This window comes from Eptatretus burgeri, unplaced genomic scaffold (assembly GCF_056783735.1).
Source record: "Eptatretus burgeri isolate ZD-2024b unplaced genomic scaffold, Ebu_testis_v1 Ebu_testis_scaffold_3164, whole genome shotgun sequence".
NCBI classification, from domain to species: domain Eukaryota; kingdom Metazoa; phylum Chordata; class Myxini; order Myxiniformes; family Myxinidae; genus Eptatretus; species Eptatretus burgeri.
The window spans coordinates 52,847-74,735 of record NW_028225112.1 but is presented as its reverse complement, the minus strand read 5'-3'; the positions used below and the strand labels follow the sequence as shown (position 1 = coordinate 74,735).

The window sequence follows — 21,889 nt, the reverse complement described above, 5'->3', positions numbered from 1 at the left end:
CCAATAGGATGAGCAACAGCTCCCATGGTCATAAGGAGAGAGGGCCAGATCAATCGAGGAAGCGGTGCCAAGAGGATGAGCAACAGCTCCCATAGTCATCGGTTCAATAGTTAAAGCCTGGTCAGAATGAACACAACAGTGCCACAAGTGCATAACTCTCAAACAGGAAATATAAATTACCCGAGCTCATGAGGAAGGACTTTCGCTCTGGAGACATTGTCTTGGTGAGCAATCTCAAAAGGCAAATATTCGTTTTCCCAGAGTTTGTAAATTGTGAAAGGTCCTTGTCTCAATATAATGGAAAGGCAGTAACATTCAGGCAGTCTTCCCAGAGGGAGACACAGTATCTGGTTTGGTTGCTTCTTAACACCGGTGGGAAGGTCCTATCTGGGACTTGTCAATGCACAGGGTAAGTTTCAAATGATATTTACTGTTAATCATGTTCGGGAGGAGTGGTGTGTGAGTGGGAGCTGAACAGACGTGAGTACCATTGTAAATAAATATTTCCTTAATAAGTGTGTGTCCTGATCAATTGAGACATAAAAATTGCACTGTTGTGAGGACCTCGTTTGTGGAGCCTTTTGAACGATCCTCATCGAAAACTCACGTACGTGGGTGCTTACCATCAACCTTCCTGCCTCCAATCGTTCTCAAGTCGAATCTATTTGCGAGATATCATACAACAAGTGCAAATATGTAATCGGACAGCACACGTGCGCAGGTGGTTATGTAGTAAGAGGACCTGTTGTTGAGGTTCCGCATCTCATCCATCTGGAAGTTGATAAGAAGGTCTCTCAGTTGCCCTATCTGGTGGCTGATATCTTCAGTGAGAGTGCAGATGTTCAGGAAAAACAGGAAGAGTGGAATTGTCAGTGGCATACTGTTCAATTCATCTTGTCGGGTCTTCAGAGAAATCAGCTCCTGCAGGTAAAGGATGTAAGAATAATGGGAGGTGTCCCGTCATCGGGCAGTGATTGCTACTGTTTATCCTAATAAATATGTGCAACCAAGCCTGCACCTCATTAATATGATGGAATAACATAATGCAGATACGATTATCATGAAGTCGAACAAATATTTTCGGGGGGATAGAAGTTTCTTTCTGTATTCATCCTGTCCACCCCATTCCTCCTGACACCCATTGTTTGTCCAAGTGTCCAAGTCTTTAAAGTTTAAAGAGTCAACCACAAGTTGCTCACTTAACTTGAGTTGTGGCTCCTGATATTTTGCAAGTCATGATGAGCTTGACAGCCTCTGTATGCTGGACTTCGATCAGTCCTTAATTAATTTGAACAACTGCACCTTGTCATCTGACAACTGATGTTGTGAGGCCCGGTTCCTCCACCGTTCCTCCTCTTCCACACTCGGCCCATCAGACCATGTCCTAAGTAAAGTCTCAATCTCTCTGGCTGTTGTAAATGAACAACTATGACTGATGAGATAGAGCTGACTGACAGGGACTGCAACCTACCCCCTCTACATTTGATATTGAGTTCACCGAGGAACACCATCACAAAAACCTGTCTCTCTGTCTCTATCTGTCTGTCTGTCTGTCTCTGTCTGTGTCTCTCTCTCTCTCTCCCCATCTCTCGCATTCAAGGTTTATCCCATTTCGTCTGCATCTGTAATATCCATCTTCCCGACTCTGGGACACTTAATACTGTGCAGTTAAGGATACAATCAAGCAACTTGGGGTGAGGAGGGACAAAGGGGGGGGGTGGGGTGGGGACAGGTTTACCCACTTTACTCTAATAGTCAAGTCAATGAGCATCACACATGCCAAAGAATAAAACAAATGAATAAATATAGCAACTACAGACAAAGGATAACAGTGAGCACATCTCAAGGACAGCGGAAGGACAACTTGTGGACAATTCGTTGTGCTTGTGTATTTAACATCCTTTGATTAACCTTTGTGAAGTCCTCCAAAGATTTCCCTTCATCGAGAAACCCAAGCAACGCCTGCTCCATGTTCCCATTCACCAGGTCTTCATACTTCTTGTACTCTGATAGATACCTAAAGGAGAGCGAAAAATCAACTTTGACGTCATGCATACGTGTTCAAAGTAAAATACAAATGCATCCAAAAAGATAAAATATTTCAACAAAAATAATCAAAGATTGCATACCCGAGGCCAGGCTTGTTTTGCGTGGTTTTATAACACGTTTTTTTACAGATTAACTCACATTGTAATTGTACATAATTTATAGACGTACTCACATTGTAATTGCACATACTTTATAGACGTACTCACATTCAAATTGTACGTGAAGTACTTTATAGAGGTCCTGGTTGAAAAAAAATAGAGAACATGTACTACTGGCTCCCACTAAGTCTACGTTAACTCATTCTGTGCGGACAAACAGACAAACAAACAAACAAACAATCGGAACCAAATGCAACACACTTTCCTTTGGCGAGGGTAATTAAAAATTAATTAATTTTTTTAATCTACAAGGCCCTTCCACTTCTCAAAGGAAGCACAAAAACTTTTCCTTCGGAAGAGTTCTCAATAGTGCACGCGGCTGTGGTCGCGTGCTGTAAATGAGAGGAAGTTTAAAGTGACGTGGACTTTGTTTTTTGAACACATTGATCGAGGCTCGTGGAAGAGCATGACGAGGCAAATGAAATGAGAAAAATTTAACACCTATCAACACTTCAGCGCATCATCTATCTATAATTCCAGCAATGTGTGTGTGTGTGTGTGTGTGTGTGTGTGTGTGTGTGTGTGTGTGTGTGTGTGTGTGTGTGTGTGTGTGTGTGTGTGTGTGTGTGTGTGTGTGTGTGTGTGTGTGTGTGTGTGTGTGTGTGTGTGTGTGTGTGTGTGTGTGTGTGTGTGTGTGTGTGTGTGTGTGTGTGTGTGTGTGTGTGTGTGTGTGTGTGACCGCTGTTTCTTGACAACCACTGGTCCGATCTAATTGAAACTTGCCAGGTATATTGCTGGGGACCTGAGGATATGCCTTTTCATGGTTTGATATTAATCGGACAAGTGCTTCCCAAGTTATTGCCATTTATTTACCAACCAATGACATGACACGTTGTTGTGGCCATTTATTTACCAACCAATGACATGACACGTTGTTGTGGCCATTTATTTACCAACCAATGACATGACACGTTGTTGTGGCCATTTATTTACCAACCAATGACATGACACGTTGTTGTGGCCATTTATTTACCAACCAATGACATGACACGTTGTTGTGGCCATTTATTTACCAACCAATGACATGACACGTTGTTGTGGCCATTTATTTACCAACCAATGACATGACACGTTGTTGTGGCCATTTATTTACCAACCAATGACATGACACGTTGTTGTGGCCATTTATTCACCAACCAATGACATGACACGTTGTTGTGGCCATTTATTTACCAACCAATGACATGACACGTTGTTGTGGCCATTTATTTACCAACCAATGACATGACACGTTGCTGCGTAGGCGTGGCTGCGGAGGCCGGTGCGCGGCCGGCCGACGATGACGTCAGGGGCCGTGCCGGTTACATGGCAGCGAATGTCATGGCAAGCAAAGACAGGGAGGTAAACTTGATTTTAATTTGGATTTTAATTAACTCTATGTGTGGTTGTCGCGAGAGCGAAGGAACGGCCTGTGTGGTTGTCGTTTGTGGCTCGTTGTTTGAAAGTTTCTTTTATTTTTTTGTTTGCACGTACGGCCACGCACGTACGGAGATGCACTAGTACATCAAACACATCGACATCGGAATCAGTTGTAATTGCCTCCTTTGAAATGTGCAACGTCCAGTCTCCTTGGACTGTTGCGAAAGCCCATTGTGGTTGCATTCTGCAAACGGCGAAGTATTTCGGAGCCAGCTGGGACTTTCGGAATGAAATTTCACATCAATCATGGTAAATACAAAATACCCCGGATTGGCATAATTTTTTGGACCTTGACCGAATTATGTTCAGGTCTTGACACAATTATAGGCATTTTCACATTTTTCAACAAAACTTCACTGAGGTTTGTCCTATCAGAACGAAATTGCCCTCTCCAGATAGCATAAAGCAAGGCACATCTACACTTGGTTGACATCAGACCCCTCCGGGTTAAAGGTCAAATTCAAATGGTGGTCTTAAAAAAAAAAAAAGCATTTTTGGCATCACTCAATCTCAAACACCGCTTGGCTTTCCGATATGTTCTTGCGTCATAATGGTGGACCTACATTGAAGTGATGCACCTCGTATTTGATTTGTGTCCTGGACCGAATTTTTGCTCTCGCCCCGAAGGAATTGCGAGATGATTGTGACGCTCGTGTCTGTCTGTCTGTATCTTTATGTGTGCACGTCTATATATTTTTTTCGTTTTAATTTCGTTTTCTCTCTGGAACCGCTTGTCCGATCAATGCGAAACTTTAAAATGTCGGAGAGACTCCACATGGAAAACGTTTTATTGATAACTCTGACGTCATAGGTCACGAAGTATGGCAGCCAAATTGGATGAATGGGGGAAAAAATTGACATCTTCTCTGAAACTGCTCATTGAAAAAAACTTGAGACGTGGCATGTTATAAACTAACTCCCAATGGGGGTATATAGGGTGATAACGATGACGTCACTGTTGAAGTGGTATTCCAGTCATAATCGGTTGAATCAAAATCCTTGTCCGAAAAATATGAAAATTCATATGTTTGTTCTGTGGCCCAATGCGAGTGAAGAGTTTGTAAAAAAAAAAGTGGAAGGTGCATGGTACTACCAATACCCTGCTTCGATCAGGCCGTCCCTCCAAACTGTATGACCAACAAGGAGGTCACTGATCAAAGGGGCCACCAAGAGGCCAATGGTAACTTTGAAAGAGCTACCACGTGCCTTTGTGGCAAAGACTGTTCATTGTGGGTATGTGACAACAATATCCCAAGCACTCCACAAGACTGGCCTGTATGGTATGGTGGCAAGAAGGAAGCCATGACTCAAAAAGTCCACCTTTAGTCCTGTTTGAGGTATGCAAAAATACACTCCAGAGATTTTGAAGCCACGTGGCAAAACGTTTTGTGGTCTGACGAAACCAAGATGGAACTTTTTGACGTAAATGCAAAACGTTAATCTGCTGTCACACCTTGACGTTTTAGCCAGCGTATGGCAACGTATCAAAATGTAGGTAAAACGCTGGCGTACGCTGAACTATTGATGTTTTTTTAAGTTTTTGGCGTATTCATAACGAGTTGGACGTATGCATAACGTATTAGTAACGTACACAGAACGTTTCGATAACATATAGAAAACTTATACCAACGAATGCTTAGCGTGTTGTTGGCGTTCACAACCTATGCCCAACGATAGTCTAACGTATGCATAGCGCGCGGCAGCGTATCGCCGACGATCACGTGGCGTAGCCTATTAAAAGGCTGCCGCCCGACGATTCAAATCATAACCGCACTAGACATCCAAGTGTCAAGGCCCTGTCACACCTTGACGTTTTAGCCAGCGTATGCCGACGTATGAAAAATTTGCCGAATACGCTGGCACACGTCAAATACGTTATGGGTAAGTTTTGTATACGTTAAGAGCACGTCGACAAATTTTAAGCATGCTCAAAATTTTTCGATGTATGCCAGCGTATGACTCACACGTTCCGCATACGCTGGCCATAAGTTGTAGGCACGTTATGCGATCACTGACACACGTCGACACACGTTACTTGTAAGTGACTCATAAGTAACATAAGTAAGTGTGAAGGTGACCACCTGGAGCCAAATGGGATTGAAAAAGGGAAAAATCTCACTTCTGAAGCCCAATTGCATTGTTGTCTACAATCGCCATGGCTTTCTCCATCAGCTCGAGCACCAAGGGCTCATCGGCGCTCACGGTTTGCAAGAACTGTTGGTCCCTGAGATCCGGGAAGAGCTCGTGTTCTACCTGCAAGCAGGGAGAAATCGCTAAATCCGAAATGCTTCTTCGGAGAAAAATTTCATCGGATAAAACATTGGCATTTTCAAAAAGGGCTGAGGAGGGACATGAACATATCACAATGAATACAAATCACTACTTACTCCATGAAATAACAAACGAGTGCTTGATAGATGCTCCCAACAGATGAAACTCCACATGTAGGTTAATTGTCAGATGCAATTGAAGGAAAACTACGAGGAAAGAGATCAAGTGGAAGACCGAGACGAAGAATGCTGGGCAGACTGAGAGAAGGAAACCCTCGTAGTGGAGGATTAAGGAGACAGTCAAGGACCTTCCGCAAGGCAGAACACAAAGAAGATGAAGACAGAGATTAAGAATAAGAGGGAAGTGAAAGGTACAGACAATAAAAGTGAACAAATCATTTTCATCTCACAAGTTCTGCGTTTGGTCGAAGCAAACCCAGCAGTGGCAAACCAGCTCATTTCACGACATACAAGACGTTGGGTTCTTGAGACTGGATTCGAACCTCCCAGCATACAGAATTCTGCAGCTGAGAGCAGGTTGTTTGTTTTAAGACTTACATGAGGCTCTCGTAGAAGAGCTCACAGAACATAAGAGGTCCGTCTAAAAAGTAACAGAACTGACTTCACAGAAATTTTATTCCAAAAAATATGTTGAAATCACAGCTTGTCTCCTTCAAAATAGTTTCCCTCCAGTCGCACACACTTGTCCATCCTCTTCTTCCACGCTTCCATGAACCAGCGGAAGGCTTCTTCTGGAATCCTCCGGAGCTCCGTCGTCACGTCGTCAGATTGGCTCTCTGCTCACGACTCATCGCACAAAGACTCAGACTAGACAACGTGTAAAGCAAGACTTGTAAAAAAAATCACACAATGAGCGCAGTCAAGCATCACCAATCATATATATTGCTGGAATGGTGCGAAAGACTGAGACGCAACCAGTTCATTCAAGTTGTGCAAGTGGAGCACACAGCAGGCTCAGTCCCGTTACTTTTTACACGGACCTCGTATAACAAAGGGAGCAGGAGACAAGAGGGGGTGAGAGAGGAAAGCACAACAACAGCAGGGAACAAGGACATCACATCTGTGGAAGAGAGAGGGAAGGGGCAGGGTACACGGTGTAAACAATATGGACACTACAGGGACTTTCAGGAAGGAAATCAGCGAATTTGAAGGAGGTGGGTTTGTGGTGGATTAACAGGGAGGAGAAAAGATCATTGTTTTGGATGGTGTAAGACATGAGATGGTGGTGAACAGCTGTTTTAAACACCTGGAGGAAAGAATGGGATTGAAGACAGTGTGGGAGGTTGTTCCAGAGGTGGGAAAAAAAAGGAATGAAAGAGTGTAGGTGAGCAGTGATTCTTGATTTTGGGAGTTTTACGAAAAGGGGATTGCTGGCGGACCTTGAGCGCCCTGCAGAAATATTCGGGGGACAAAGCACAGACAGAGCAGGGGGTGCAAGACCAGAGATGAGACGGTAGAAGATAGAAAGACCGCCGACCTTTCTCTGGTGAGAGAGTGAAAGACCCAAAGACTCAGCTTCATCGTGGGAGATCCCAATGATCCAAAATGCCTCGGTTTCCACCATCCCAACAGCTTGTGGCAGGAGACCATCCCAGATGTGAGATCAGGCTGCATCAGGCTGGCTACATCCATCAGGCTACATCCATCATCAGGCTACATCGATCAGGCTGCAGATGAAAGCTTTATAAGTGGTTATGAGCTCGGGTGTGCCAAGGAAGGACATTGTACGATGGAGGATGCCCAGTCGGCGACTGGCTTTGGAGACCAGCTTGGAAATGTGGCTTCCCCAGGAAAGATCATGGCAGATAGTGGATTGTATATAATCGTTGGATTGTAGGCATGCGGTGAGCTGTGTAACTATCACTACCTCATCAGGATTTGTGATATAAGCTTCATCATCATCTCCCAAACAAGGCTCTCTGAGAACGACGTGGCACCAAGAATAGAGGTTGAATATGTGAAGACATATCTTCTTTCTCAACGACGTTTCATTAACCTCGTTAACCTTTTAATGGATGCCGAAAACATGATGCATGTGTGGCAGGTTCCCCAAGTTGGTCAGGACCCCTTCAGCAAGTGCTGGTGTCAAGCAGGGGTCCATGGCTCCATCACAGTTGAAGAGTGGATATTGAGATGTCATGCGACGTGGGACGAGTTACCAGCTCGACTTTTGCCACTTGCCAGAATTAACCCCGTGTTGATGACGACCAGTACACCAAAAACGCGTCCGTGGATTGATTCATTTCCCAAATGTGGGGGTTTTCCCCAAAACAAAGGCTTTTATCGTTTGCAGGGGGATGGAGAACTAATCTTCTCCGTGCTAGTTCTTCATTCTTCTTTGCGTCTCCTGCGAAAAACACCTCCGACGAACACCTACCCTCTATAAACCCTCGACCCCATCCCTCTCTTGCTAAGACGGAGGGTTTACACCAGAAACATCAGCTTCATGTGACCCATGGCAGTTTGCAGAGCTTGATCAACGTTCCAGTTGATTCGTCGATTTTTCAGCAATGGATGCCACAATAATGTCCGTAATTCCCCAAAAAGTTGTGTCGATTATCTCGGCCTGACAGGTAGATATGGCAGGGAGGTAATAACAGCACAGGTACACAACTACAGATTCCCAGGAGAGTTATTGCAGCATGGAATGGCATTGCATCGAAAGCCTGGTGTTGATGCAGTGGTTAGGGCAGCGGCTTGGGATCCAAAAGGTCCTGAGTTCAAGCCCCGTTGGGCCACTGAATTAATACACCAGGGGCTTGACTCAGCCTGTCATCCTTCCGAGGTCGGCGAAATGAGTACCAGTGTACTGGGCCGGTGTATACCTCGGTTAAAATAGGTGTACCATATCCCTGTGTCGTAAGAGGCGACCAGGGTTGCGTCAGGAAGGGCATCCGGCATAAAACATGTGCCAAATCACGATGTGGATCATACGGATAATCCACTGTGGCGACCCCGAACGGGAGCAGCCGAAAGAAGAAGAAGAAGAAGAAGAAGAGGAATGGCATTGCTATTTGACGAGCTTTGTGAGCATATCTCACCGACTCTTCTCTAAAAAATATCTGATTGGAAAGGTGAGTATTTAAGCAATCCCCATTGTTTCCACAAACCCGCAAAATGCCAGTGGCGTGATCGATGATGGTGAGGATGCAATTTTTCAGAAGCTGTTTGCAGGCATCGAAGGGAGGTTCGAACACGATGTCCTTCCCATGCAAACACAGTTCCAGTGAGAAGAGGGCAAGGCGTGGGACGTGGGGTCGCTGGGGATCAAGGTGAACGTCATCGTCGGCCTGCGGAACACGAATGTCTGGATGGTCTCTGCGGCCCGGGCTCACACGATAAGCGACTTGTTCGGACATTTAATCATCCTCGCCAGAGGAGAGGGAATTGCATTTGGGTCCTTTGTACGTTCGTCTGTCTGTCCGCGTATGTACTATTTAAATGTTAGTACGTCTATTAATTACGTACCATTGTAACAAAAGTACATTTACCAATTCCGTGCTTTTGAAATATGGGTACGTGAGTACATATATTAATGATATACTAATGGAACGTGAGTTCATGTATTAATTATATACCAATGGAGATGCGTACATATATGAATTATATACTAATGGAACGTGAGTACATATATGAATTATATACTAATGGAACATGAGTACATATATGAATTATATACGAATGGAACGTGAGTACATATATTAATTATATACTAATGGACGTGCGTACATATATTAATTATATACGAATGGAACGCGAGTACATATTGTTACGGATTCGCGCCCGCCGGCGTGCTGACGGCCACGTAACTCGAATCACGGCACGTCGCCCACCGGACGGACAATCCAGTCGTGACCCTCTCGGACTAACGCCGGGAACCAGTCACGGGTGGACCTTTCGGTCTCACAGCGATCGAGCCAATCGGCCCCCGCGTGGGATAGGGTTGCTCGCCAAATTCGACCTACCTAAGTACCCACACGGAGGGCAGACCGGGCGATCGCACCTCGCCGCAGGTCGACTTCGGACACGGGCCACTTAAGCGACCCGTTCCGTACTATCGGGATAACCGAGCGGTGTTATCGTCGGCCTCGACGGTTCGATTAATTATCGGGCGTATTCAGCCCACTACCAACCCTTGACGTGAAGCAAGATGGGGATTCAATGAAGGAAATGACGAAGCGAAGCGGGAAAACAGTTCAACATAAAGCACATTTATTCGCGATGAACGGAAAACACACATATACAATTGCACCAAAAGCACATAGAAAAGAAGAAGACAAAAAGCAAATGCGACAATGCAGATCTAATACCGATTACGCGAGCACACGGCAACACTTATACAATTTTACTTCACAGACGGCGCCGACAACACACATTCCCAAAGCAAAAGAAAAGAGAACCACCCTCCAGGATGAGGGGGTAGGCGGGCCTGGGGCCGAGACCGTGTCGGGCCTACCCGTCTGGTGATGAGACGGGGAGCGGCGGTGGTGCCTCAACTCCGCGGGCCTCGCGGACAGTGTCTGGTAGGGGGTGGGAAGGGGGCCCCCTTTTGTCGCACTATCTCAGTGCGGGGGGAAACAGGAGGGGGTTGCTGATGCTCGGGGAAAGGAGGATTTAACCCTGTCTCGGGTCCCGCGGCGAGCGTCTCCTCCTCCACCTCGGTCGCGTTGCTGGCCTCTCTGGTGTGCAGCTCCCGGCACCGACGCGAGCACCCCCTCGTCTGCCTTCGCCGCCGCCGCCTCTCCACAGCTCCGTCCTCTTCGCTCCGACTCCGCGAACTCCCAACTGCACTCCTTCCAACGCACACCTACTGCTTCTTCTTCCCAACTCCACCGACTGCGAAGTCTTAACTCGACTGACGAACGCGGTCGCTTATATAAGCCCCGTGGCTTCGCCTTTGACCCCCTGCCTTCGACCTTTCACCTCGCTCCCCATTGGCCCGAGAAAAAGTGGGCGTGAATGCTTTTTGATCCATGAATTTGCATATAGCGACCGCCCTCCAACGCCCTGGAGGCGGGGCTAAATCGCCCCTCGCTCACCGATTGGACGGAACAAAAGTGGGCGTGTGTCGTTTTTGATCCGTTTTTGGAGCTGAAAATCCGTGGTTTTGTACACGCTGTTCGGCGCGCGCCCTGCACGAGTCCAACACCGGTACCCACAAGCGGCGCAAGAACGGTGGCGATGCGACGGTTGCGAGGTGTGACGGTAAAGGTCGTGGCTGTTGTGGTGAAGCGGCGTTGTGGTGGGTGGTTGATGTTGTGATGACTGTTGAGACGTGGTTGGTGGTGGTAGAGATGGTGGCTGGTCCAAAATAAAGATAGTAAAAGAAAAACGGCTATCCTGAAGAGTCGCAGCACGCATGAATGACATTTATTCCCTCTAGACAACGGGTTTGGGCCTAACTACACATATACTTACCGAGATACCTCACCTAAGGGACCTGAATGGTGGTTTGCGAATTTGGTCAACCACAACACTACCCCTTCCCCTTTTTACAGACTCGTCCCGAGTCGTCAAATTTTCGTGTGCCATCATGTGTAGTTTTCCCCTAGTACATTTTACCTACGGATCCCTGAGTGCGACATTCATGGTATTCGTGTCCCCAAAATAAATAACCTGAGGGCTGCGTAACTACCTAAACAAACTCACTCACACGGACGACTTAAATAAAATTGCCGGCGCTAGGACAGACATGCCGGGGGCGCACTCATATTTACAGTACATCTTAACCTTAACTTACAAATTTTACACTAAACCATGGCCCAGGATCAATGAACTCTGCAAAAGAAAAGCAGTTAGCAGGGAGCCAGGCTGCTCGCATGCAGTCTCTGGCTCAAAACAATGCAGGTGACAGGGAACGTGGCTGGCTGCTCACACGCAGTCCAAGGCCTTCCTTTTTGAACTGAACGCAGTGAACCACAACGGTGCATGGGCTGCACAAATGCAGTCTCCGTGCCAGCTCAAGTGGCACACGCAATTAACACAACGAATGGATGGATGGACACAAACACGGTGCACGGGCCGCCACTGCAGGCCCGTGTTGTAGCTGCCAACAGGGCAGTTCTTGCAGCTTGCAAACTGTTGCCTTGATCCTGGCGCACATGGCAATGAACGGGGGGGGGGGGCAAAGCAAAATTGAACGGGGCTGGTGAACATGGGCAGTGGGCATGGCATGGCAAAGGTGAGCAGGCAAACACAGCCCGCAGAAGAAGGCCGCTGCAGGCAAACACAGCCGGCAGATGAACTGGCCGGCACAGGCCTTGCAGAAAAACAGCCAGCCGGCAGATGAACTGGCCGGCACAGGCCTTGAAGTACCACAGCTGCAGATGAACTGGCCGGCACAGGCCTTGCAGCACAGCAGCTGCAGACGATCCAGCCGGCACAGGCCTTGCAGCACAGCAGCTGCAGATGAAGTTGGCCAGCCTTTGCCGTTCAGTGGAGGTTGGTGGAGGGAGTGCGGTGGTGCTGGCCACTTGGAAGGCGGGCTCGGACCTACCGACCTGTCTCCCTCCCAACCTATCGCCTTTGCCTGTCACTGTACATACCCACTCCCTTAATTTGTGAAAAACCAATTTAGCCCCCACTTATTTTATTTTTTTTTTGTTTTTATTTTTACTTCCCCACTATAAATCGTCCCCTAACCCCCTTTATCGTCTTTTGTTCGGCTAACCTATCCTGTCACCTAGCCTACTCCCAACCCCTACGTTCCCTTCCCGGAGGGGAACAAGGGAGAGCTAACGTCCTGTGCCGAGGCCCAACGAAGCCTCAGAATGGCCTCCCCAGAGTTCGGCGATCTATAACCAAAGTGGGTCCAGCGGCCCACAACGAGAGCGAGGGGATGGATGGTGCGGAGGGGTACACTTCCTAATCTACCCTAACCATTAACTGTTAAACTACCCCGGGGCTTTCAACAAGCGCCTCTCGCTTAAACTATTGGTTCCAACAACCCAGATTCCCGTCGCCTGTGTTGGTGTCCTCACAATTTCGGGCCTCGCCCCCCAAATTTTCTCTCCGTGCCCTCACACGGTCTCATGGCTGGGACACGTGGCTCCCTTTCGCAGGCACGACCCTCTGCCGAATCTCCCGCTATGGCACCCCCGGGCACTACACTGCCTCCGAGCCTACCAGCTCCCTAACACCGGGGAGTGCCCCCCCATGGCACCTCCCCTGAAACGCACACGTGGCAGGCTGGCTTCCCAGGCCCCTTTCCGAGGGTCACCCGTGCCCACAACACTGCCCACGCGGCTAATGGCGCCCCGGGCCCCCGCACCAAGCAGGCGCACCCGTGCCCACTACGCTATCCCGGCCCCCCATGGGCCCTTGGCCTACCACGGCCGACGAGCCTGGTGCCCGGGGTACCCACTCAGCGATACTCACTTTTCGCAGCCACGCTCCCAGCCTGTCAACAGGGCTCCTGCACCCCTCCAAACGGGTTTCGAGCCTACACTCCCACCAACAACAAAACAACCTCCATTTTTCAATTTGGCTAACCCAGCTAACTCACTTTACTCTGACCCCGGGGTCCCTTGGGCGGGAGTCACTCCTCCCCCCAATCACTCATCGCACCATGCATTCCCCATTCGCTCCACTCACACAGACCCGCTGGCCTCACTCACTCAACAAGCACATGCTTCCACTTCACTCACCAACTCTTCAACACACTCACCGCTGAACTCTGCCATCCTTCTAACTACCTCCCCTAACTAACTCGTGCTCCCACGTCGTCCCTTAAACTACAGCACGTTCCTTTTAACCTACGTAGCTAAACTACGTCCCCTCTACACATCCACAAGTCTGTCACTGTCTCAAATCATCAAAAATCATTTCCCAACCTAAAGCTCACTAAATCCCTCTAACTAATCCATTCCACGGACTCCATGAGGACTTACCCCTGCCCCATGAAGTCGGTCTAACTAAGCTAACCCTTCCCCCTAACTAGTTTCCATCCTGTGCCCCGGTAAGGGGGTCTTCCACCCCTTGCCCAGGAATCCTGTGCACCCGAAAGTGAGGCTTGCTTTTTTTTTTTTCTTTTTTTTTTTTTCTTTTTTTTTTTTCATGCGCAGCACCAGCGCGGCAACTCGCGCACTTTACACCTGCCCGTGACGTCATGCAGCTGCACGTGTTCCTCGTCCCTTCTTGGACGGTACTATCCGGCAGGGATACCCCTCCTGCCGGATTCCAACCCCACGTGCAGCCATGACGTCACCGTGCGCATAAAAAAAAACACAAGCCCCACGTCTCGAGGGGTTCCCCACGCGAACACATGTGCTTTGCCCGTTGGAGCCGAACACACACGATCGCGTGGAGAACCCGTCCGGTCCAAATCCGTTTACCTGCCTAAACTTTGTCCGTCCACGGGATCGGCAAATCCACCGCATGCGTTTCCGGACCGGGACTTCACTCTCGCAAGCGAGCACGTGGTGGCCTCGTGCGTTGCACAGCACGGACCTCGTGCTCACTGCTGGGTGAACCCGGCACGGTCCCCGAAACAACTACAGCCGCTACTCGGCTTTCTTTCCTTACATGTCGCCGTCGTCGCCATTCGACCCACGCACACCTGCGTGTTACGACGCACACACTCCACTCCATCACATTCACACCGGGAGACGCGGCTGCATGCTCCCGCATGCCAACCGACATCTCCCTCACATACCGCTCTCTCACACACACGGTCTCCCTTGCATAACCCATACCACTCACACGTGGTGCTCCATTCACTAGCGCGGGGGCACTCACCCGCGGTGCCTCACTCACACACGCGGGGGCACTCACCCGCGGTGCTTCACTCACACTGGCCGTTTCATCCACACACACGGCATCACTCACACACGGTGCCTCACCCACACACGCGGGGGCACTCACCAGCGGTGCCTCATCCACACACCGTCCCTCACTCACACACGCGGGGGCACTCAACCGCAGTGCCTCATCCACACTGGCCGTTTCATCCACACACACGGCCTCTTCCACACACGGTGCCTCATCCACACACGGCGTGCTGGGAAGCACGTACTCCGGCACCATCGCCACCACACCACTCACACACGGGGTTGCTTCCACACACGGGGACGCACTCACACCTTGCACCACACACACAGGGACAACCACACTGGGGATTAGTGTCCCCACAAGGGTCTCCGGGGCCTCTATACCCCCCAAGCTCTCCAAGCACCCGTTCGCAGCACTCCTCCCCTCGACCTCACAAAGCACGACCGAACTCACCTGGTCGTGACTCGCCTCAAGGGGGCATACTCCCCCCCCCCCTCGTTCCTGGAGGAGGCTATGGCTATCCAGGTGCTCGCACTGGGTCTCTACCCAGTCCGCCAGCTCACCCCCATTATCCTCCACTACCTCCGTGTGTGTGTGCGCGTCACTTACCCCGTCTTCATCGTGCAGTCTCTCCTCTATTTTTTCTGTCTCCCGTGTCTCTATACATTTATAAGTTTCTGTTGTCGTCACCTCGTGTCTCGTCTCACACGTTTTGGTCTCCCCATTTAATTTTTCCCTTTTGGTCATCGTCGATTCTTCTGTCACGACCCTCGCCCAACACGCCCCCCGAATTATTTTTTTACCCGCCTCCACCGCGGGCCTTTCAGCCGTTGCACCCCCTTCCAGCTCGTTCGCTCCCACACGTGGAGTCGCCATTCCTATCTCCCTGGTCACGGCCTTCATGCCCGCCTGCAGGCGTGTTCTGCGTCTCACCCCGTAGCTCTTTCATTTCTTCCTTCATGTTTGCTTCCATTCCGTTTATTTGCTTGTTCATTTCGTTTTTCATTTCATTTGTATTTGTATCCATCTTTTCGTTCATTCCTTTCATTCCGTTTTTCATTTCATTTGTGTATGTATCCATCTTCGCTGTCATTTCCGCCAGCATGGTGCATAGCTGGGCTATGTCGGATGCACTCAGCTGAGCCGTTTCGGCAAGGGTTGGGGAAGGGTTTTGGTGGAGAGGGGGGGGGAGGTGTCATACACCGCGGCCGCTGCCGCACCCATTTCGGGCTCTGGGTTCAGTTGGGCGAGTTCGTTTTCCTGTACAACCAACATTTCCTGCACGGGGATTTCATCCTGAGCCATGGATTCTACACATTCTACATCCATTTCTAATACCCCCGGCTCCCGCTCGCCTTGAGACGCCTTCTTGCTTCTCGTGAAGGGTTAATTTCGCTCGCTCGTAATTTGGAGGGAATCGGGGGTCGCTTCTCTCACCCCTGGACCGATTCCCGTGAATTTAGCTGGAGACAGGAGAGCCCGTTTTCCTGTTCTCCGATACCAGTGCCGCGAGGAGGGCGATGGATTTGTATCCCACTCCTGACACCAGTGTTACGGATTCGCGTCCGCCGGCGTGCTGACGGCCACGTAACTCGAATCGCGGCACGTCGCCCACCGGACGGACAATCCAGTCGTGACCCTCTCGGACTAACGCCGGGAACCAGTCACGGGTGGACCTTTCGGTCTCACCGCGATCGAGCCAATCAGCCCTCGCGTGGGATAGGGTTGCTCGCCAAATTCGACCTACCTAAGTACCCACGCGGAGGGTAGACCGGGCGATCGCACCTCGCCGCAGGTCGACTTCGGACACGGACCACTTAAGCGACCCGTTCCGTACTATCAGAATAACCGAGCGGTGTTATCGTCGACCTCGACGGTTCGATTAATTATCGGGCGTATTCAGCCCACTACCAACCCTTGACGTGAAGCAAGATGGGGATTCAATGAAGGAAATGACGAAGCGAAGCGGGAAAACAGTTCAACATAAAGCACATTTATTCGCGATGAACGGAAAACACACATATACAATTCCACCAAAAGCACATAGAAAAGAAGAAGACAAAAAGCAAATGCGACAATGCAGATCTAATACCGATTACGCGAGCACACGGCAACACTTATACAATTTTACTTCACAGACGGCGCCGACAACACACATTCCCAAAGCAAAAGAAAAGAGAACCACCCTCCAGGATGAGGTGGTAGGCGGGCCTGGGGCCGAGACCGTGTCGGGCCTACCCGTCTGGTGATGAGACGCGGAGCGGCGGTGGTGCCTCAACTCCGCGGGCCTCGCGGACAGTGTCTGGTAGGGGGTGGGAAGGGGGCCCCCTTTTGTTGCACTATCTCAGCGCGGGGGGGAAACAGGAGGGGGTTGCTGATGCTCGGGGAAAGGAGGATTTAACCCTGTCTCGGGTCCCGCGGCGAGCGTCTCCTCCTCCACCTCGGTCGCGTTGCTGGCCTCTCTGGTGTGCAGCTCCCGGCACCGACGCGAGCACCCCCTCGTCTGCCTTCGCCGCCGCCGCCTCTCCACAGCTCCGTCCTCTTCGCTCCGACTCCGCGAACTCCCAACTGCACTCCTTCCAACGCACACCTACTGCTTCTTCTTCCCAACTCCACCGACTGCGAAGTCTTAACTCGACTGACGAACGCGGTCGCTTATATAAGCCCCGCGGCTTCGCCTTTGACCCCCTGCCTTCGACCTTTCACCTCACTCCCCATTGGCCCGAGAAAAAGTGGGCGTGAATGCTTTTTGATCCATGAATTTGCATATAGCGACCGCCCTCCAACGCCCTGGAGGCGGGGCCAAATCGCCCCTCGCTCACCGATTGGACGGAACAAAAGTGGGCGTGAGTCGTTTTTGATCCGTTTTTCTGCGGAAAGTCCGTGATGTTTTGTACACGCTGTTCGGTGCGCGCCCTGCACGAGTCCAGTACCGGTACCCACAAGCGGCGCAAGAACGGTGGCGATGCGACGGTTGCGAGGTGTGACGGTAAAGGTCGTGGCTGTTGTGGTGAAGCGGCGTTGTGGTGGGTGGTTGATGTTGTGATGACTGTTGAGACGTGGTTGGTGGTGGTAGAGATGGTGGCTGGTCCAAAATAAAGATAGTAAAAGAAAAACGGCTATCCTGAAGAGTCGCAGCACGCATGAATGACATTTATTCCCTCTAGACAACGGGTTTGGGCCTAACTACACATATACTTACCGAGATACCTCACCTAAGGGACCTGAATGGTGGTTTGCGAATTTGGTCAACCACAACAATATATTAATTATCTACTAATGGAACGTGAGTACATATATTAATTATATACTAATGGATGTGAGTACATATATTAATTATATACTAATGGAACGTGAGTACATATATTAATTATATACTAATGGAACGTGAGTACATATATTAATTATATTCTAATGGAACGTGAGTACATATATTAATTATATACTAATGGAACGTGAGTACATATATTAATTATATACTAATGGAACGTGAGTACATATATTAATTATATACTAATGGAACGTGAGTACATATATGAATTATATTCTAATGGAACATGAGTACATATATGAATTATATACGAATGGAACGTGAGTACATATATGAATTATATACTAATGGACGTGCGTACATATATTAATTATATACTAATGGAACGTGAGTACATATATTAATTATATACGAATGGAACGTGAGTACATATATTAATTATATACTAATGGACGTGCGTACATATATTAATTATATACGAATGGAACGCGAGTACATATATTAATTATCTACTAATGGAACGTGAGTACATATATTAATTATATACTTATAGAACGTGAGTACATATATTAATTATATACTAATGGAACGTGAGTACATATATTAATTATATACTAATATAACGTGAGTACATATATTAATTATATACTAATGGAACGTGAGTACATATATTAATTTTATACTAATGGAACGTGAGTACATATATTAATTATATACTAATATAACGTGAGTACATATATTAATTATATACTAATGGAACGTGAGTACATATATTAATTATATACTAATGGAACGTGAGTACATATATTAATTATATACTAATGGAACGTGAGTACATATATTAATTATATACTAATGGAACGTGAGTACATATATTAATTATATACTAATGGAACGTGAGTACATATATTAATTATATACTAATGGAACGTGAGTACATATATTAATTATATACTAATATAACATGAGTACATATATTAATTATATACCAATATAACGTGAGTACATTTATGAATTATATACTAATGGAACGTGAGTACATATATTAATTATATACTAATGGAACGTGAGTACATATATTAATTATATACTAATGGAACGTGAGTACATATATTAATTATATACTAATATAACGTGAGCACATTTATGAATTATATACTAATGGAACGTGAGTACATATATTAATTATATACTAATGGAATGTGAGTACATATATTAATTACATACTTATGGAACGTGAGTACATATATTAATTACATACTAATGGACGTGAGTACATATATTAATTACATTTAATTCTAATGGACGTGAGTACATATATTAATTAGGTACTAATTGAACGTGAGTACATATATTAAAATGGATTCACGAATGGAGGAGTAGTTAAGGTGTGTATTTGTGAAGGTAAAGTGTCATATAGCCCATCGTGCCTGTTCCATATCCACATCGGTACACCCCCACATGTCACACGAAGTATTACTTATTTAAGAGAAAACCGCAAGGAGGAAATTTGTCCGGGATACCTGCACGAAAAGGACAACTCTTCTTGAAAGATACTGTGGAGTGTTTCATCTGAAGGGCCCCCTGATGGTAACTCACTTGAACAGCAGATATCAATTGTTTGAGAACGAAAGGAAATGGATGAAATGATCGATTAAAATGCAAGTCCATCACCTGATGTTCCTGCAGGAAGTGAAGCAGACTCTGGAGTGACTCCGTGACAACCTGCCTCAGTTGCTGAGACATCAAGGCAGCAACACAAGAGAAGAAGGCCTGACCAGTGCACCCAAGACGTGCCTGGTGGCTTTGCGGTACAAGTCCCAGCCAGGTATCCTGATGTTGCTTGAAAAGAGAAGAGCATCGGAAGATCCACCTGGTGCAAATGAAGAAGATCGGGGGTGTGTCTACTTAATTGCTTATTTATTTATTTATTTATTTTGTCTCATTCACATCCAGTTTCAAGGTGTGTGGCAGGGTGGGGTGATATATCGATATACGGGTTATATCGGTATTATTTTTCACATCCATATACCGATATTGGAAATTTGAATATACCGATATACCGAAAAATTCTGTATGAAAATAAAAAAATGATACTTGTCTGGTGGTGTGGAAATAAATGGGGGCTACTCACCTGGTGATTTTAACAAGCTCAGAATAATCAAAATTAAATCAGAATAATCATGTCTTCCTGATTCATTTTAGTTGGTTTATTTTTTTACACGTAACTCCTGAACATGTTTTGGACTTTACATTGTTTAACCTTAACATATGCTGTAATGAGTAAAATATAAACTCAAATTTGAGGGTCGACTATAAATTGGGCACGCTCTCCTCTCCAAAACAGACTTCAGGTAGATCTACTGCAATTACCTCAAGTCACTGGGATGCTTGTGACCACCGACCGAGCACTACGGTTTTGATAGGTCACTGTCTTTACCTTGGCCAACAGCTTCTGTGTCTGTGTGTGTACTCGTGCATGCAGCCACAGTGCAGGCACGGTTCTCATTGGCACAATGGTTTGCTCGGAGTTACATTATGTCAGTCAACCAATGAGAAACATCCTACGTTTTGTGGATCAATCATGCCTGTGCAAACTAAAAGGTGTGCGTGCGTGTGTGTGTGCGTCCGTCCGCCCGCCCGTCGCTTTATTTATTTATGGGCCCATCACTTTATAAAGGGTTCCTGCTGTCGTAGAGTAATGAAAATGGTACCATTGGAAAACTAATGATCAATTTACTTGGAACAACATTTTTGAAGTTGTAAAACGTCGTATCCTTTTCAACACAAAAACGCCTTTCAGCGGGACTTTAAAAATAAAAAAATAATAAATCAGCGGTTCTCGCGGTGCCATTATATTATCTACAGCAGCAGGAACCCTTTATAGAAGTAAAGTAAATGAACACAGGAGGAGCACACAAACTACAATAACCACAGCCACGAGGACTGTACCAACGAGAGAGTTCGTGGAACACGCTACCCCACGCAGTATTCAAGTCTACAGAGGACTTGGGTCCGAAGGCTCGTGGAAGCATTATGACAGGCGAGTTGTGCTCCACAGTGTTCAAGTGTATGATTAAACTTAAATAAAATAAAGATTGTAGAAGTTGTATAAATAAATAAATTACTGGTTTTACCGCCATTTTCCCCAGTGTCGATTACACCACCCCACCGAACCATTACATTCGTTATTCGTGCCTGTTGTTTGTGTCCTTTATAACTTCCTTAACAACAGTAAGTTTCCTGTTTGGAATTATTTAAATTTTGGTTGACTGCATCCTCATTGAGACTAACAGACAGAGACATGCAATATGTAGGTGACGTCTGACTTGCTTCTTTTGATAAATCTTGTAATTGAAGCGACGGGTAGGCCCTGCTAGTCCTCACAAATGGGACAGAATTTGTCATTTGCTGTCGGTGTTCTTTGGAGAGGAGCGCCAATCAGAGATTATGGATATGATTTTTCAAGCAGCATCGAGGTAAACCTCCCAGAAGTGAACAGAAACCTCGCCACAACATAAAAATCCATTAAAAACTTTGATGAGACATGATCACACACTGACATTCTTTCAGGAGGTACTATATACTACATGTGGTGTGTGTACGTTTGGGTGTTTGATTATACATACACGCGTGCTCATGTGGATGAGTTTCGTAACTTACTCGGTTTGGAGGACATCCCGAGTCTCTCGGCACTGCAGTTTGACGAGCTGTGCAAAAGCTTCCAGGGTCAGAGGTTGGTTTGCTGAATCAAGGTCCAGTAAGTGCACAAGACGTAGCTCGCTGAACCTGAGTGAACAAGCACTCATCGGCTCGCATTGCTCAATCACAATATACTCACGGGTTTACAATACTCCCGACAGAGTGAATGTGCAGGCTTATCGCCCGCTCCTGCTTACAAACATCCACTGCACACCTCACGAGCACGTGTT

General features: G+C 47.3%; 1 protein-coding gene across 18 annotated transcripts in view; it reads right to left on the bottom strand.

The window, feature by feature from the left end:
• The window catches only part of DNAH3 (dynein axonemal heavy chain 3), a 126,982-nt gene that overhangs the window by 82,090 nt on the left and 23,003 nt on the right, over positions 1–21,889 (bottom strand). For 13 of the 18 annotated variants that reach the window (XM_085868523.1, XM_085868513.1, XM_085868505.1 and 10 more), the window contains 6 exons: positions 21,621–21,746; positions 19,632–19,830; positions 9,028–9,207; positions 5,746–5,879; positions 1,912–2,017; positions 743–921 (listed from right to left, as the gene is read on the bottom strand). In XM_085868523.1, the coding sequence (XP_085724649.1) occupies positions 743–921; positions 1,912–2,017; positions 5,746–5,879; positions 9,028–9,207; positions 19,632–19,830; positions 21,621–21,746 (924 nt within the window). Of the gene's footprint in view, positions 1–742; positions 922–1,911; positions 2,018–5,745; positions 5,880–6,013; positions 6,204–6,306; positions 6,424–6,599; positions 7,547–9,027; positions 9,208–19,631; positions 19,831–21,620; positions 21,747–21,889 lie in introns of those variants that run through there. The other 5 variants (XM_085868520.1, XM_085868510.1, XM_085868521.1 and 2 more) reach the window with 5 other exon arrangements.